General features: G+C 47.5%; 2 protein-coding genes across 2 annotated transcripts in view; one reads left to right on the top strand and one right to left on the bottom strand.

The window, feature by feature from the left end:
- SPATS2L (spermatogenesis associated serine rich 2 like) overlaps positions 1 to 16,470 on the bottom strand; it is a 726,913-nt gene that overhangs the window by 383,513 nt on the left and 326,930 nt on the right. The gene's annotated exons all lie outside the window — the stretch shown is intronic.
- Positions 1 to 16,470, top strand: part of SATB2 (SATB homeobox 2) — a 412,340-nt gene that overhangs the window by 88,509 nt on the left and 307,361 nt on the right. Inside the window, exons 8-9 of the mRNA XM_080400567.1 lie at positions 4,947 to 5,159; positions 9,820 to 9,975. Of these exons, the coding sequence (XP_080256693.1) occupies positions 4,947 to 5,159; positions 9,820 to 9,975 (369 nt within the window). The remainder of the gene's footprint in view (positions 1 to 4,946; positions 5,160 to 9,819; positions 9,976 to 16,470) is intronic.

The following is a 16,470-nucleotide window of genomic DNA, read 5'->3' on the forward strand; positions in this document are numbered from 1 at the left end:
TCAGGAGGAATGAGTAGCTAACCAGGGGTCCCCAAGTGCTGCCTGCCATGCTGGAAATGGGCCTCACGTGCTGAGCCGGGATGCTGAGACTGGGCAGGTTTACATCACTGATCGTTAAGATTCGGCTGTTTAATTTGAAGAAATCCCCACATTTTCTGATCCTGACCAGAGTCACATCTATACCTCAGGGGAACAGAACAGTTTTTCTGTTGTGACTCAGTTACAAGTACTGGGCTGAAAGTATTTGGAACTTTAAGTATTACAGGAGCAATATTTTTCTAGTATTTCAGCATTTTCTCTGTTGCTTTTGGCAATAGCTTGAGGTATGGAGAGGCACAAGTAAACCCAAAGTATGAAAAAAGTGTTTGTGCTTTTTTAGTCTGTTACACATATAATCTCCTTATACAGAACAGAAGAGCTGAGGTTTAGCACATTAGTTGGGTTTACTTAAATTTTTGCATTGGCCAGCATTTTGATTGTCCAAAGCCTGTTTTGAACCGTGTTAACCTTAGTTCCTGCTCTCATCGACACGTGGATTAGGTCTGCACGGGGGGTAACACATCTCCCATCCAAGTCATCAGACCTGGTGCATGTGGGGTCCTGGCCAGTGCTTGCAAGTCTCCTGATGGCCCTCATCCTTCTCCACTGGCAGGGTATCGGTGTCTGGGCTGCGCTCCATCATGGCCACATCACGCCCATCCGATTGCTATTGAAAAGCTCTGTTTGCAAAAGGGTGCTGTGTCCGGTCACTGGCAGTGCAGGCTGCTGTCCCCTGAGATCCCAGGGACACCCCCTCGGGGCCTGAGCCACAGCCCTTCAGGAGGAGGCAGAAGGGCTCTGCTCACCTTCTGTGGGCTTTGGTCAAGCCTTTGTGTTGGCCTTGAAGGGTGGGCAGGTGGTCCTTCGGGTGCAGGGGTCTGAGTAACGGTCACCATGCATCCTGCTGCATTGTCTTGCAGAGCTGTTTGTCCCGGAATTCTGTAGCTAATGAGAATAGAAGAAATGAGTTCACGGATGGGGTTTTGTAGAATGAGCGCCAAGCGAACCTCCATGACCATGACTTTGCTGGCTTGAAGGACTACATGGCAGCTAGTTTGAAAAAGCACTGTCAAAATTACTGCTACCTTAAATAGATCCAATGACTTTTTTATTTTGATTGGACATGTGCTCCTTTCTCCACTAGTGGTATTATTTTTTTAAAGTCAATTATGGGTCCAGTGTATAATTTTAAAAATGATGCAAGTTCCAAGGGTAAACCGAACTGTGCCTGCGCAGAGTCCTTGTCTCAGGGTGAGCACACGCCTCGTTTGCAAGCACAGCCTGTGTGAACATGAAACTTTTCATCAATTGTCTCTTCAGCATCAGTTTTAAAAGTGATGTACAGGAGTGGAAAAGCAAAGATATTATCAAGTGTCCTAAAACGTATCCTGAGAGCTGTGTTTGGTACAGAAGATCTGTTTGGCTATTCAAAATCGCTTTGAGACTTTCTAGTCCTTGAAGATCTTTTTTTAGGTTTGCAGAGTTGATTACTCTGCAAACTGCCAATTTTCTAAATTTTATTTTTTTTTTAATATGTGAGATGTAAGTAAGTCGGAATGAGCTAATTTAGCCAATGGAATTTTACAACAAATGTACGAATGCTGTGGGTTTCCCTCCCTCACCCCCTCCAGCAGAAACATAATTTGCAGAAATGAAAACAGTCCCTGGCTGGCTTTAGGGTTTTCTCAAAAATAGAAACAGTAGGGTTTGTCTGGCTGGGCCGGTTTCCTCACCACACACCTGGTGTATATCACTTTAAAAAGTACATTATGCCTCATTAAATTACAATTAAATGAAATCATGATCATTTGTTTTTCTGGAAGGAAGATGTTTTGCATATTGAAAGCCTAATTTGTTGCAGGTGACAAAAAGGCTGAACAGATTATTTAATATCACTTTATTTTTTATAATGTTGCTTGCTGGTTAGTTTGCATATACTTTGGTGGCTCAGATTTGCATTATTGTAAATGTTATTGCTGTCAAGATACTTCACTGTCCTACCCAATCACTCTGCTCTTTAGCCACTGGTGTTTACCAGTGTTGTTTATCTTTGGTTGCAGGAGGACATGAGGCTTTTCCCTCTTGAGTCAGTTTTCTTATTATCTGTCCTGCTCTTTGTGTGGTGCCTAAGCTGCCACGGCTCCTGGAGGAGCTGCAGAAAAACGCTCTTTGCAACCAGGTTTTCTGCCTGCGGGTTTGGAGGGGGCACGGGGAGCGGGGCACGGGGAGGTGCCCACATGAGGAGCTGAGGCTCCCAGCAGCAGTGTGTCCCCGTGGTTCAGCAGCGATGCAGAATTCTGCTGTGTCCCTGTGGTGGAGGTGAGACCTTCCTAGAAACAAGAGGCGCAGGCTGGGTTCAAAACCACTGCCTCTGCCCCATGATCAGCTCTTCCTGGTGATGGATCAGAGCCACAACCGAGCCACTTGTACCTGTGAGCCTCTGATTTACATAGGGAGTCAATGGCTGCACTGGAAAGTAATTGTTGGCATGCTTTCACATGTGTTTCTGCTCTCCATTTTTGAAATTAGACCATAAATTTAGCCAGGTTAAGATGGGAGGGAGAAAAAGCTGTCTTAAAGTCAGCTCCAGTAGCTTTCAGATACCTTCCTTTCAACCTAAACTCATTAGTTTTTGAAGTTGATCCTTTCTTTTAGTAAAAAGTTACGTATCCTTTAAAAGACTTAGGAAATTAAGAATTTGAAGAATTTGTGGAACCAGTATTTAATTGATTTACTGCATTTGGAGAATTTTACACTGACTTCAAGGGAAAATTATAATAGGGACTTACTGTATCAATCTTGAAATTGCTCAAGTCATGGTTTCAGGCTTCTGTAATGTCCTTTGTCCAGCCTGTGAGCCTGGCAAACTTCGGAAAGCTTTTCAGAGTGTCTCTAGCATCTCTAAGGGGTGGTGAGCCCTGCGGAAGATCCCAAGTATGAGCCTGCAGTTGCGTTGAGGTCGCAGAATGCCTGCGGCCAGCCCAGCACTGCACCCGCCTCAGGCTCGTTCCAAGCACAGAGATTTTTCTCCAGCTGGCTTCTCCCGATCCCGTTTCTGACTGGAGGGTCTCACCACGGCTTCATTCCCAGCTCCAGTCCTCCTGGTAGCTACTCTGTTAATTGCAGGAAAATGTAATTCGGACTGTCTTAGCTTGGTGATGTAGATAAGGAGCTGAAGAGATGGAGCGGTGTGCAGCCTACCTTCAGGTTGTGCGGAGCTTATTTTGAGCACTTCTGGCATCAACACTGCTGAAGTAGAGTTTTCATCTGTGTGTTTTAATGTAGGTGTTTCATAGCAGATAGCAGATAAATGCAGATACAGATACACTGTTGGCTGGTTGGTTGGTTTTGTCGGGAAGCCTGCTAAAAAGATCAATAGATACTGAAAACGTCGGCGCTGGGTTAATTGGCCAACACAGGGGCAGTGTATTAGCAAGGCTTTTTGGAGGAGACTCTTGGTAGGGAAGAAGATAAACTAAGACTGAACATCACAGGGGTTTGACTACCTGGTTGCTTTTCGGTAACATTTTTCTCACAAGAGAGGAGTTAGCCGTGACTGTATTCCTGAGGCAGCTTGCCTCGCTCCTGGCTGTAAGGACCTGCAGAAGGCTCCTGTGGGCAGGGGCGGCCAGACCGCGCCTGGGTGCTGCCGTCTCCCCTCGCACGCGGCGCTGGGTGTTGCTCCTTGCGGCAGCGGGTCGAGGGGAGCCCTCCGAGCTCCGGCTGGCACTGTACAGGGCTACTGTGGCCAGCGCTCCTGGCAGCCGCGGTGCAGAGCCCTGGGCTGCGGCAGGAGGGAAGGAGGGTGTTGGGCTGCTCAGGGAAACATGTTGGCGGAATAGCCTTCCGAAACAACGAGCACCATTTCCTAGGATATAAGTGGTCTTGATGGGCAGAGATGATCCCTCTCTGCTTCTATTGGGGACCAGTGCATTTAAGCATCTGTAGTTCAGGAAGTGGCTGTTACTGCCTTTTGGAGCAAAATGCACATTTGTGAAGTGTCAGATGGGGGGGTGGACACGCTGTGTCCCAGTAGCTTCTGTAGGCCCTGATCCAGGCTTGTGTGTTGTGCCTTTAACTTCTAGATAACCTGTGGAACTGTTGAGTGCATAGTTATGCATAAATTTAATCCCATAGTTAGATTTAAACCTCTCCTAATGACATTTTCATCTCTCCAATATTTTTTTTTTTCCTCTTCCTGTTTTTTTGGAAGTGCAGTGCTGGTTACCTCCTGGAATAGCAGCTTTTGTAAAAACTAGATGAATGTGGTCTTCATTCATGGTTGCAACGTGAAGCCTGTGATAAGAGGCGTGAAAAAACGGGTTAAATTCCTAAAGCTAGATTCTAAGGGTTTATTATTGCTCCATTTGTCTCCTCTCAGAAATGACTGTCCAAACCAAAGTGAAAGGACTGCAACATCAAAAACCAGCCAAACGTTTTCTTTATAAACCTCCTGCACTGTTTAAATGTCGAAACTAAATTTACCAACCTTGGCAGATTTGTCAAAGATGAAGAGGATTGCCAAGTGTTCCCAGCTTCAAGTAAAAAGAGAGAGAGAGAGAGATGTATCAGCTCCTAAAATATTTGCAGCAAGCACCTGGTGGTAACTGCAATTTCTTCTACCCAGTGTACCTACCTTCCTATCCAGCATCTCCATACTCAGAAGCTTATTACGGTGCCAGAATAGGACAGTCCCAAAATAAAAACCTCGGCCCCCAGAAAGACAAACTCTTCCCTACAAAATATCCACTCTGGGAGAGCCCATGAGATTCTGATGTAGGTTCTCAGTATTGCAACCCAGCTGGTTTACACTAACACAAATTTAAAAAAAACAACAAACACAAACCAACACATGACTGAGCTTTTTTTTTTTTTTTTTTTTCCTTGTTGTAAATTTTTTGAACCAGGGCTTGTTGTCAGAGATCCTGCGTAAAGAAGAAGACCCTAGGACAGCTTCCCAGTCCCTCCTGGTAAACTTAAGGGCAATGCAGAATTTTCTCAACTTGCCCGACTCGGAGCGGGATCGTATCTATCAGGACGAGAGAGAGAGGAGTATGAACCCCAACGTGAGCATGGTGTCTTCAGCTGCCAGCAGCCCAAGCTCCTCCAGAACCCCCCAGGTAAGATGTGATCCCTCGTTACCTGTTTGTTGTGTAGATTAGTCCAGGGAAGGGGTTCCTCTCCAGCCTTCCCCTCTCTGTTGCTATTCTTGCACAGATAGGTTGTGGAAATCCTTTTGTAAGGTTTTGGAGCAGCTGCTAAGAGACATTTAGTGGATTTCAGCAAGAGAATGTGATGATGATTCTAGCTTTAATCAATTCCATAAATGCAAACAAAAGTGTAACGCCTGAAAGAGTGCATGTGGGCATTACTTACAGGCTGTTGATATATGTCCACTAAATGCCTATTGCAGAATATATTGCAGAAAGCACACGTAACCTTTGATCTGTGTACGTTACATTCTGCAGAACGCAGAGGAGCTTTCTGGGCTTGTGGAGAGGTTCATATACGTTTCAGTAAAAAGTGTGTAGTGAACAGAGGTAAACAGTGAATTAGACAGGCGTTGCTAGAAATCAGTGTGCTCTGTACTCTGCATAGGACTGATCCTTGAGTTAGAGGTTTACATGAGTAATTATTTGAGGTACAGAAAGCAGTGATGGGCAGGGTGCTGGGAAGGAAGATGATGCTTTTACAGCTCCAAACCAGCTGTCATCTCATTGACTTCACTGCACGTGTTTATTAACGTGCTGTTGCCACCCACTTCCCTGGGTAGGTTGTTCCTTTGCGCTAAGAAAGAGCATCCACATACTACGCTGCAGTAGTCATTCCCCCTCTTTTACCAGACAGCCTGCAGTCGCAGACATATACCCTGAAAAAGCAAGGGTGCTTGCACAGAGGTGATGATTTAACTCTTGTCATGACATTTGCCTAACTTGAGTTTGAAATTTCTAACTGTGCAGACACGACAGGTCAGTTCTTGCTCTTCTCTTGATCTTTGGTAAGTGAGCCCGTGTAAAGCTCCTGCTTCGGTGCTTTCACAGTCATGTAGCTGCAAAATCTCAGGCTGCGTTAGCCGTGCTTAGAATAGTATTACTGAGCACTTCTCATACTGCATTCTGTAGCCATAGCTGCTAAAGATAAGGAAGCGTCAGGGGTGAGGGAGGCATAGTTTTACATGCACACTGATCGTCCTTAAGGAAGGTGTGCTGGTGGTGTAAAAATGGTTGAGCTTGTTCAGTTTAACCCAGGCGTTTGGGTGCACTTCACCACAAGACACAATGTAAAGAACCGTTTTCACTGAAAGCAAGCATATCCAGCCAACACAAATTTGACACTGAATTTTTATTACATGGGAAACTCATTGTATACCTCTTACCTTTTTTAGTTACCTTTCAAAGAAATAAAGATTATAGAGGGAACTCTTTGAATGTTTAAGTAATGTATCCACTTTTTGCATTTGTATTTATTCATGAAAGAATTAGCTTGCTCCTACTTATATTTATTGCGATATATTTTGCAACTAGAATCAAATAGCAGAATGAAATGGAGAGTTTTGATGCAATTTGGTGAGAATAAAAATCGGGTCTCTTGCCCCATCTCGTTCCTCTGTTGCAGTATGACATTTTCCCATGTTCTAGCCATAGCTATATAGTCATAGCTAGAACATTGTCTAATATAATGGAAATTTTGCCTGTCTTTTTAAAAGGTAAACGTTACTAGAAAACTGTACTCTAGAAGTATAAAGCAGCCCATTCTTGCCTTATTTCAACTTGAAGAATCCAGTAGAATATTGCAAGGTTTTTAATCAGCAAAAGCAACGCAACAAAGGTTTGCATACCCAGTGCTCGCCTTGTGCCCGCTGGATAACATTTCCCCAGTCCTCAGAGGGCCAGCACCAGTCAGCACAGGTGCTGTTTTGACAACTTGGACACCTCTGCAAATGAGGCTGCTTCCCAGCTCCCGGGCAGGCAGCACTGCTACTGCACTTCCCCATATGCCCAGTATTAGTTCTGACGAGACAAATGCTGCCCTCGTGTGCAGCGCAGTGATTCGCGGCAGCATCGCCTCCCTAGGCAGGTACGTTACCTACCCTGGTGCAGGGTGCTTTGGGCCAGCCGCAGTAGGAGCTGTACCATCCTTTCAGGAATTCTGTTAGGGTGCCAGAGAAGTTGATGGAATGGCATTTGGAAATGTGGTTTCCATAGATACCAACCTCCTGCAGCAGTACTTCTGCAATGATGCTGGAGTGGGCAGGGTAGGAGGAGGGCACTGGCTGATCGCTGTGGAAGGGCTGGGCGTGCTGTGGGGCAGGCGTGCTGCAGCTGTAAGGGCACGCCAAGGAACACGGCTTGGCTCTCCCCAGCTCAGAGCCATCTGCAAGCCCCCCTCGCAGTGGGTGCCCTGCTCGGGACCTCCCTGAGGTGGAAGCAGCAGCTTGATCTGGCACACGAGCGTGGGTGCTGTGGGAAGGGGCTCTGAGCTGCGAGGGGGTGTCGTGTGTGAGCGGAGGGCCAGCAGTAACAGCTGGGTTTCGCTGCTCTGGCACATTTGTTTCTTGTTTTTTGCCCCGGTGTTTGCAGCAAGACATTTCAATCACAGCAAACTCCTTAATATCAAGACCAGTTTTGAATCTAGGCCTCTTAACATAAAATATTTTATTTTCGAGACTGTGATGTTTTGGTTTGGTACTTGCCCTTCCTATCTCAGTGATTCCATATGAAACGGTGCAGGGCAGGCTTTTTTTCTGATGTGTGGCTGTGGAGCTAGCAGTGTAGGAGACCCATGCAGGATGCAGTTATATTTTAAATCTTTCTTTGACACGCTAAGTTTGTTCTTGGGATCTCAGGCCTCCGTAACAGCCCTTGAGGCTGTGGTGACCTCGGCTGTTGTGCTAACCAAAGGCTCCAGCAACTGGGAAGGCTTTTTGTAATACCCGTCAAAGCACTGCAGGGTCTTTGGTAAAATGAAGCTCCATTAAATGAGTCCTGACAGACTTGGGCAGTCCTCTTCCTTCCCGTGATCTCTGTTTTCTGACGTTTCCCACAGTCTAACTCTCACCAGTCTGTGAACGTTGGATTTCAGAGCACGGTGGTGTCCCTGTTGGTCCATCCACCGGGCCGTACCCTGCCCGTGGTCCCGGCCTGTGGGTGGTGGGGGGCTTGGGCTGGGGGGCTGCCTGGGCACAGGGGGTGGCCGGAGTAGGCGCAGCAAACCCCCGGTCCCTTTCTGCGTGGGTCCTGCCCGTGACAGGCAGGGAGCAAGCCCAGCGCAGTGCCTGGTGAGCTGCGGCGCGGGGCGAGGGAGACCGTGCAGGTCGGTTAAAGCTTTATCTGGAAGCAGAAGGAAGAGTGATTAGTCTAGATTGTTGTCTTGATTGGATTTTGGCTCTGTTATTAATGTGGCCTTTGGTACAAAAAAGACATTAGGGAGAGGAAGATTTGGAGGACAGCAAAACAGAAGGAGGAGTTAAGAAGGCTTGGTTCTGCCTACTTAACCTTCCCATTAACAAACAGGCATTTGGGCATGTCTGCCGAGTTAAGAGTTAACAACAGGTGTACTCCAGCAGGCTTCACCTCTGGCACAAGAACAGGAGCCAGCTGAGGTTTGTAATCGGGCCAGATACCTGAATGCCACCAGGGTTTACGGGAGGTTGGGGTCTCTTGGGAACCATGAGCTCTGCCACCTGGGTTGCTTCGTTTGCTAAGACCTTTACATCTCAAGAGGAAACACAGATTCACATCAATAACCTACATGTTTCCCTTAAAAGGTGTATGGGGTACAGTGGTCAGCCCTGGTGTCTCTCCTCTTTGAGCTCAGGAAAGCAGATGAGATCTGTCTCTCTGAGGGGCGACGGGTGCCGGGAGCGCTTGGCGAGCATCACACGGCCCTCGCTCCCTCGCCTGCTAAGGCGCTCCGGGGACCGCCGTGGCCAAGGGGCTTTAGAATAAAAGTTGTGTAGCAACCTGCTGAACTCTACTGATAGAAGCCTTGTCAGGGTAGCCCAGGCTGGGGGAAGTACTGGCAGCATGCGTTACTGTCCTTCATTTGTCACAGAAGCTGATGGGAAATCATTCAATTAAAAGGAGTGCAGCGGAATACACAAAATCTCAATATGAGTTTAGGAGAATGAGGGCAGCAGATCAAAGGCATGCCAAAGCCCAGCTTTATGAAGTGTTTTTTTGTTGTTTTTTTTTTCTTCATTTTGACTGATTTCCTAGGTGAAATTAGGTGACTGTCTGGCTAGCATAATGATGATAAGGCTGGGAAACCATACATACTCAAATGACATACATATAGTTTTAATAAAGGATGAGGGAGACTTGAGGGAGTGCATTAAATTGAGTAATAATTTATTATTTAGAGACCTCTACCCATTTACTCATTTTTTCTGGGAGAATTGGCTCTTCCTCCAAGGTGTAGGCCACTTTTAGAGAGGGGGAGAAAGCAGAGGCTGGTGCCGCGGTAGCTGGCTGGCAAAGCCACCCCCAGTGCCTGCCTGCAGCCGAGCAGCCCCGGCTACCTGTCCTGTTGGTAAGCTGCTCGGTAAACACGCTGGGAGAGGGAGAGGGGGAGAGTTGACAGGGCCTTGCATGTCCTATAGGAATGCACTGCAATTATTTCCAATCACAATTAACCTGATTAGAATAATGGACAGGAAGTGTCCCTCTGTAGCTAATGCAGTTTGGCATCAGCTGACTGAAATCCTTTGATAATTTCTGCACAGATGGCTGGGCTGAAAGCAGCACTTTTTTAATTATTATTTTCATGGTCTCTTGGTAGGCCAAAACCTCGACACCAACAACAGACCTCCCCATTAAGGCGGACGGCGCCAGCGTCAACATCACAGCTGCCATTTATGACGAGATCCAACAGGAGATGAAAAGGGCCAAGGTGTCTCAAGCTCTGTTTGCCAAAGTGGCTGCCAATAAAAGTCAGGTGAGTGGTAGAGGGGGTTTCGCTGTTGTGGGGCTTCTCGGGGTTCTGTTTTTAAAGCAAACTCTGGGGTTGGAACTAGACCCATATCCTCCTCCCACCAATAAAAATACATCTGTTCCTACAATAATAATAATCCTCATCTCTGGGGAACCTGTCCCGTTTTTGGCTTTTGCCTGCTTAAGTGGTTTCCTTTTCCCTTTTAAAATAGGCTGAGGAGAGGATCAGCTCACAGCCAAGCTTTTTCTCCCCTTTGGTACAAACACACGTGTCTTGTCCCACTTGTGGTATATAACTTACGCCTCTGTTAGTGGGACAAGGACCTTTCAAAATGATGGTATCCTTCTCATTTGGCAGGTAAAGAAATTGTTTTCTTAAGTGATTAACTGAGGGAAGGCAGTGGGAAACCGCATATTAGGCAGGTGTTTCCTCTTTTTTTTTTTGCGTGTTGTATGTGCTGCATACAGTATTGCCATGTGAATAATTCACATCAGATCGAGTCATTTTTTACAAAAAGGCATGAAAGGGCACTGCAGTGAGTTCTGGATGAATTTCTACCTTGGGTGTAAAAAATACATGCGGGCAAACCCAGGTCAGGGTGAATTTCTTGAAGAGAATCCATTAATTTAAAATTTTCATCCAACTCTTAAAAAAAATATAATGCACCAGAAGGGATTATGTGGAAAGGAGGACAGATGGAATTTTTTGTAGGAAGGGCAGCAAGTGGATTGTGGACCATTGGAAGGAATTGTTTACTCAGTGAAAAGGGCTGCCTCTGATCCTGGATGAAATTACTCTATTGTGCTGGAAGAGGGCATCAATATGCACGCAAAAATGTGCAAATGTGTCTGTGACGATGAGGGAGTGGGATAGAAGTACCTAGATGCGTGCGCTCTGCAAAAGACATACTTCCCTGTCCTCTGTCCAGGGAAACAACATCGTAGTCATTAAAATAGATGTAAAATACGAGGGTGAAAGGCATACGAACAAAGCATCAAAGGCTGTTGGAGCACATGGGAGAGGCTTGTCCTTGTTACAGGTATTTGTGCCTTGGTGTGTGGTGGTCTGGTTCCTTTTCCTTTCCTCATTTAATCTCTTATTTTCTTTGCCTTTTGCTTTCTCTTGTCAGGGTACAGGGGTTACAGTCCCCAACCCCTCTACCCCCCAACAAAATCCCAGGCACAGTATGAAATACATAAAAGGAAAATACCATGGAACCCTCTAAAACTGTTAAATGCATAAAAATCTCATGTACCACATGGCAAAATATAATGAGAACTGGAGCTGTTAAACGAATAAAGCTGTTAAAAGCATAATGCCACTTGGCACAACTACTGTGCATTTAACGGTTTTCCACTGTGTAATAAATGACATATGTGGTAAACGTGCAGTAAATATAAAAACTGCACAATTGATTTTGCAAACGTGCCCCTTATTCTTTACTCCATGCAGATATCAAAGTTCCACCCAGAATCCGGACTGGACAGCTTTTAATAAGGAGTGTTTAACACAGACTGAATGCCAGCCTCTCTGAGGTTTGGCTTAAAATTGCCTGCAAGCTTCCTGTCATTATACCCAGAGGCTTCTTGAAATAGAGAGGGACTGAACCACCCAACAATAATTTGGGTGGCTCGCCAGCTTGAGTGTGCTTCTCTGGCAGCGTTGCACACCAGCGCCCAAACAAAAATAAGCTCTGTAGTCATTCACGTGGAAAAAGAACAGGGCAGATTTTGAAAGCCAGATGCAAAAGGTTAAGAACAGTATCCACAAACGTTATTGTTTAAAGCAAAGTTACTGCACATAAAGGTTTTGTTTCTTCAGCAGCAGCAGCGAGTAAAGAAGTGTTTCTAAGGCTGATGTTTCTTTTGTCTCACAGCCCTGCCAAAGCAATACTGGCTCCCTGGGATGACCCAGCATTCGCCATGCTGAGATGTCATAGCGCTCTGCTGGAGCATGAAAGTGGTTTATGGGGGCACTGGAAGGCAGGGACAGAAAAGCCATAGCCAGGAACCATAGCGCTACGGGGCCTCCCCCTGCCCCAGAGCCCACCTGCGTGCCCGTACCCCGGCTGGGCTTGCTGCGCCTGCGGTGTCCCACCGCTGGCCGGGGTGTGCCAAAAGCAAGGGCACAGCTGCTTGAGTCGGAGAGAGCCATGGGCAGGGTGGGGTGGTCGGCACGTCGCCTTCGGGTCTAGCTTGTCTGAAAAGCGGCGGTGGGGCTTTCCCAGTGCTTTGTGCAGGCCCCTTGTGCCAGCCATGGGCATTTCTGGTGAAGATGCTGCTGATTTCAGCCGCTGCATTACATGGTGGGAAGCACTCATTGAACACTGCCCATGTTTGCAGAAGAGAGAGTTTGAAAGAGGGGAAAAAAGAGCTAGTCTGAGGGTTTGCTTGGACTCTCCGCCAAGGTTCGTTCACTTGCTGTTCTCCACAGGCCTGGCTTGTGTTGCCTTGGCTTCCTCTATTATTCCCTCACCCCAGACTACTGAGAGGCTTCCAGTTTGCTAACAAGGCATGTGTTATGTTGGGCGCTGCTGTTCTGTCAACAGCAATCCACGGTGCTGTGAGATCTTCACAGTTTTAGCAGCCAGTGAATCTCCGACAGGGCTGTTTTGACATTTTATACGCAGGGCTGTATGTCATGTACCCAAGAGAGCATCCACAGCCAATGGAGGCCTCATCTCTTCTTCTGTCTTCGTACAGGAAGAGTGGTACCCACTGAGAGCAGTTATTGCAAGCGGCATCATCTACTGGTGGAGTTAATTGACCTCTAATTTAACAAGTAGCCATCTTTATTCTTAAGTCATGGCAGTCTCAGTTCAGCAACTAAAGGGAAGGGCAGCTGCTAGAATCTGAGGTTGCAGATCACAGAGCTCACAAGTCAACATAAATGCAAGGAACAGGAGCTCGCCAAGGTACCAAGGTGGTACGGTGAGACTTCTTTAATGGAATCCACCTTCAAAAAGATCTCGAGCCATTCATTTTAGACATTGACTTACTCATCACTTGCTTACCTTAATATGCATTTTACTCCTTGCAACTTCTGTCTAGACATTTTTAGTCTGGTTTGTGAAGTGCTGTGTGTCCCTTTGTATTTTTGAAGGCAGCAGGAGCTGAGGGGCTCAATGCCCTCCAAACACAGCCTCCAAAGCTGTCATCCTGTTTCAGCTGCCAGCTGTTAGTGATGTACCCACTGGACAGCGTGCTTCTCTGGGGATGCCGCCTGCTGGCGTCCTTTGTCCTTTAAATGGCTAAACCTGGGACCTGTGTTACCGCGTTGGGAGTGTTTCTGACTGTGGCTGGAGTGCCAGGATTTGGTTTCCAGTCTGCACTTTGGGCTCTCCTGGTTATATTTAATTCACAAGGAGATGGGTTTCTGCTGCGCCATGTCAGAGCAGTTTGAGTGGCCTGTGTGTCTCCAGAGCTGGATGGTGGGGCGGGCAGAGACTTTGGCCTTGGGTTGCTGCAGGGTTGGATTGTCAGTTGTGAGTATTGGCTTCTATATCCAGCTCTGCAGCTGCTCTACAGTACGACTTCAGGAAAACCATTTCCCCTGTGACTGTGTGCCAGTGCTTCCGTAGGACTGTGCGGCAGCATCACCCCTGTGCTGTGCTGTGCTCAGCAGACTTTTTTTCTTAGTCTGTGTGAAATGAGTTTAGGAATATAGTTCTGCTCATAATAAACAGTCGCTATCAAAATAAATAGTGGATGTAGCTGGCTGGAGCACTTGTTGGCAGTCTGAGGGAGGACAGGGTTTGTATGAACATGGAGACCAAACTTCCCACAGTTGTCCCAGGGCAGGAGACTCTCCGCAGTCAGGCGGAGGCAGCATAGGGAAGCAGGGCACGTGCTGCTGGGGATCTGCCCTGGCCGGGGCAAATGGAAGATTTTGACCCTCACCAGTCCAGTGAAAACAGAAAGTAAACCCTTGAAATTGAAATTCTTCCTAGGGACTGGAATTTGTTCCAGTGGCACCACAGTAAAGCAAGAGAGACCCCGTGGAGCAACATTTGCAAAACTGTTAAGCTGGCAAAGCTCCGTCTCTGGTTTGTATCCTTGCCATGTTTAAAAATGAACAAATAAAACATAAACTTGACCGGGGGTTAGAGGCCGGGGGCAGAAAAGGCTTTCAGTTGAGGCCCTTCAGGTTAAGAGAAACCCAGGACTGTGGATGGAAATCATGACGACGGTTCCTCGCCTTCAGTCTGACTTTCCCTGTTTATGTTTCCCTGCCTCACTGCCAGGGTTGGCCGGGAGCCTGTTCTCTGGCCAGGGTGGGTGTGAGCCCCACAGTAGGAGCCCACGCTGGATGGGACTCAGCACCACAGCCACCTGCCTTGTGCCCTCACCTCCAAGACGGATATACAGAGGAATAAGCAGCATCGCTCTAAGGCAGCGTTAGCTCTAGATACCCCATATGTTGTCTCTTTTTGTCTCTTTCCTTCCCAACTTACATTCCCGCGTACTCATTTGATGTGATGGGATGCCTTCTCTCCCCCTTTTAGCCTGTAATGGGTATTTTCTGTGCCCTTGAACTAGTTAGTTTCCAGTGATGGTGAGCAACAGCTAGAAAAAACAGCTGGTGGTGATGATGTGTAATGTGTACAGTGTATGCAGACGGGGCACTCGTACTGCTGTAGTATCTTGGTGCCTGTATGATGTTGCAAATCTCTACAGCTGGGGCATATCCCTTGTGCTGATATTTTGATGTTTTTATTATATATGGTTATGTATGGAGGAAATACAGAAAGGCATTACTCTCCTTAATTGAACTTAAAAATATCTTCGAAGTACCTTTGGACATTAGCTTCTTTTTTACAAGCTTCTATATGCAGTCACGGTGTCACCCCTATCCAGGACAAGCTCAAGGAGTGACCCCGTGTGAACCTCGTGAGGTTGAACAAGTGCAGGGTCCAGCACCTGGGCTGGGGCAAGCCCTGGTACCAGTACAGGCTGGGGAATTAAGGGACTGAGAGCAGCCCTGCTGAGATGGACTTGGTGGTACTGGTGGATGTAAAGCTGGACGTGAGCCGGCAATGTGCATTTGCAGTCCAGAAAACCAACCGTATCCTGGGCTGCGTCACCACCTGCGTCACCAGCAGGTCGAGGGACAGCATTCTGCCCTTGTGCTCAGCTCTGGTGAGACCCCACCTGCAGTGCTGCGTCCAGCTCTGGGGTCCTTAGCATGGGAAAGACATGGACCTGTTGGAGTGGGTCCAGAGGAGGCCACAAAAATGATCAGAGGGCTGGAGCACCTCTCCCATGCAGCAAGGCTGAGAGTTGGGGTTGTTCAGGCTGGAGAAGAGATGGCTCAGGGGACACCTTAGAGCAGCCTCCTGGTACCTGAAGGGGCTGGCAAGAAAGCTGGAGAGAGGGGTGGGTTTTTTTGTTTGGTTTTTTTTTTTTTTTTACAAGGGCATGTGGTGGTGGGACAAGGGGGAATGGCTTTAAACTAAAAGTGGGTAGATTTAGGTTAGGCATAAGGAAGAAGTTCCTCACGGTGAGGGTGGCGAGGCGCTGGCACAGGCTGCCCAGAGCAGCTGTGGGTGCCCCGTCCCTGGGAGGGTTCAAGGCCAGGCTGGACGGGGCTGGGAGCACCCTGCTCTAGCGGAAGGTCTCCCTGCCCAGGGCAGGGGGGTGGGACTAGGTGGTCTTTAAGGTCCCTTGTGACCCAAATGGCTCGACGGTTCTGTGGCAGCCCCCACCGCAGCATGCTAGCCTCTCAGCGGCTGAGGGAAGCAGGGACACTTGTGGAGCTGGGGCTTTGCACAGGGAGTCCTTGGCAGACCTGGGAGCTGCTGGTGGGCTGGTTGCCCTAACCACAAGCCCACACTTCCTCTCCAGTGCAGGGAGAAGCAAGCTGGAACTTGGCACGCTGGAAAATATCCTCAGTGCACAGCATCCTTCCCAGGCCAAGAGCCATAGGGAGGCTTGGTGTTCCCATGGATCTACAATACATCAGGGTTCGCGCACCTCGTTCATCTTTCTGTATCGTTTGGTGTTTTATAAAGCTGGTGAGAAACTGGCCCTCATGGAAGTGCTTTGCGTTTTGACTTGAATTTTTTGGGAAAGAAAAGTACTGAGCCTTTCAGAAAATCCAGGCTATCGAGTGATTAACCTTGAACTGTATCAAAATGCTCCCAGTAAAGCTTCTCAGGTTCAGTCCCCCTCCCCCGGCCCTCATCAAGAATTCATTGAAGCCATGACAGAACTCTCCATTACAGTTAGTCTTTTATCCATTTCAGCTTTCTTGATTAGGTTATCTTGAATCATTAGGGGGTTTATTTATTTTAATAGACACTTATTGGATTCATGGAAAGAGAGTTTGGCGACTAAGAAACAAGAGCTGAATATTATCTGGCTCATTTCGCACTGCAGAGAGTCCCAAACTGAGCAGAGGGAGGGGAGGCTGAGGAAGTTTGTCTGGAGGACTCCTGGGATCCTGTGTGCAGAGGGAGCTTTCTCTGGGGAGCACAGCGTTTCGCTCCTCATCCTAAAA

Source organism: Falco punctatus (assembly GCF_963210335.1).
Source record: "Falco punctatus genome assembly, chromosome: 8".
NCBI classification, from domain to species: Eukaryota; Metazoa; Chordata; class Aves; order Falconiformes; family Falconidae; genus Falco; species Falco punctatus.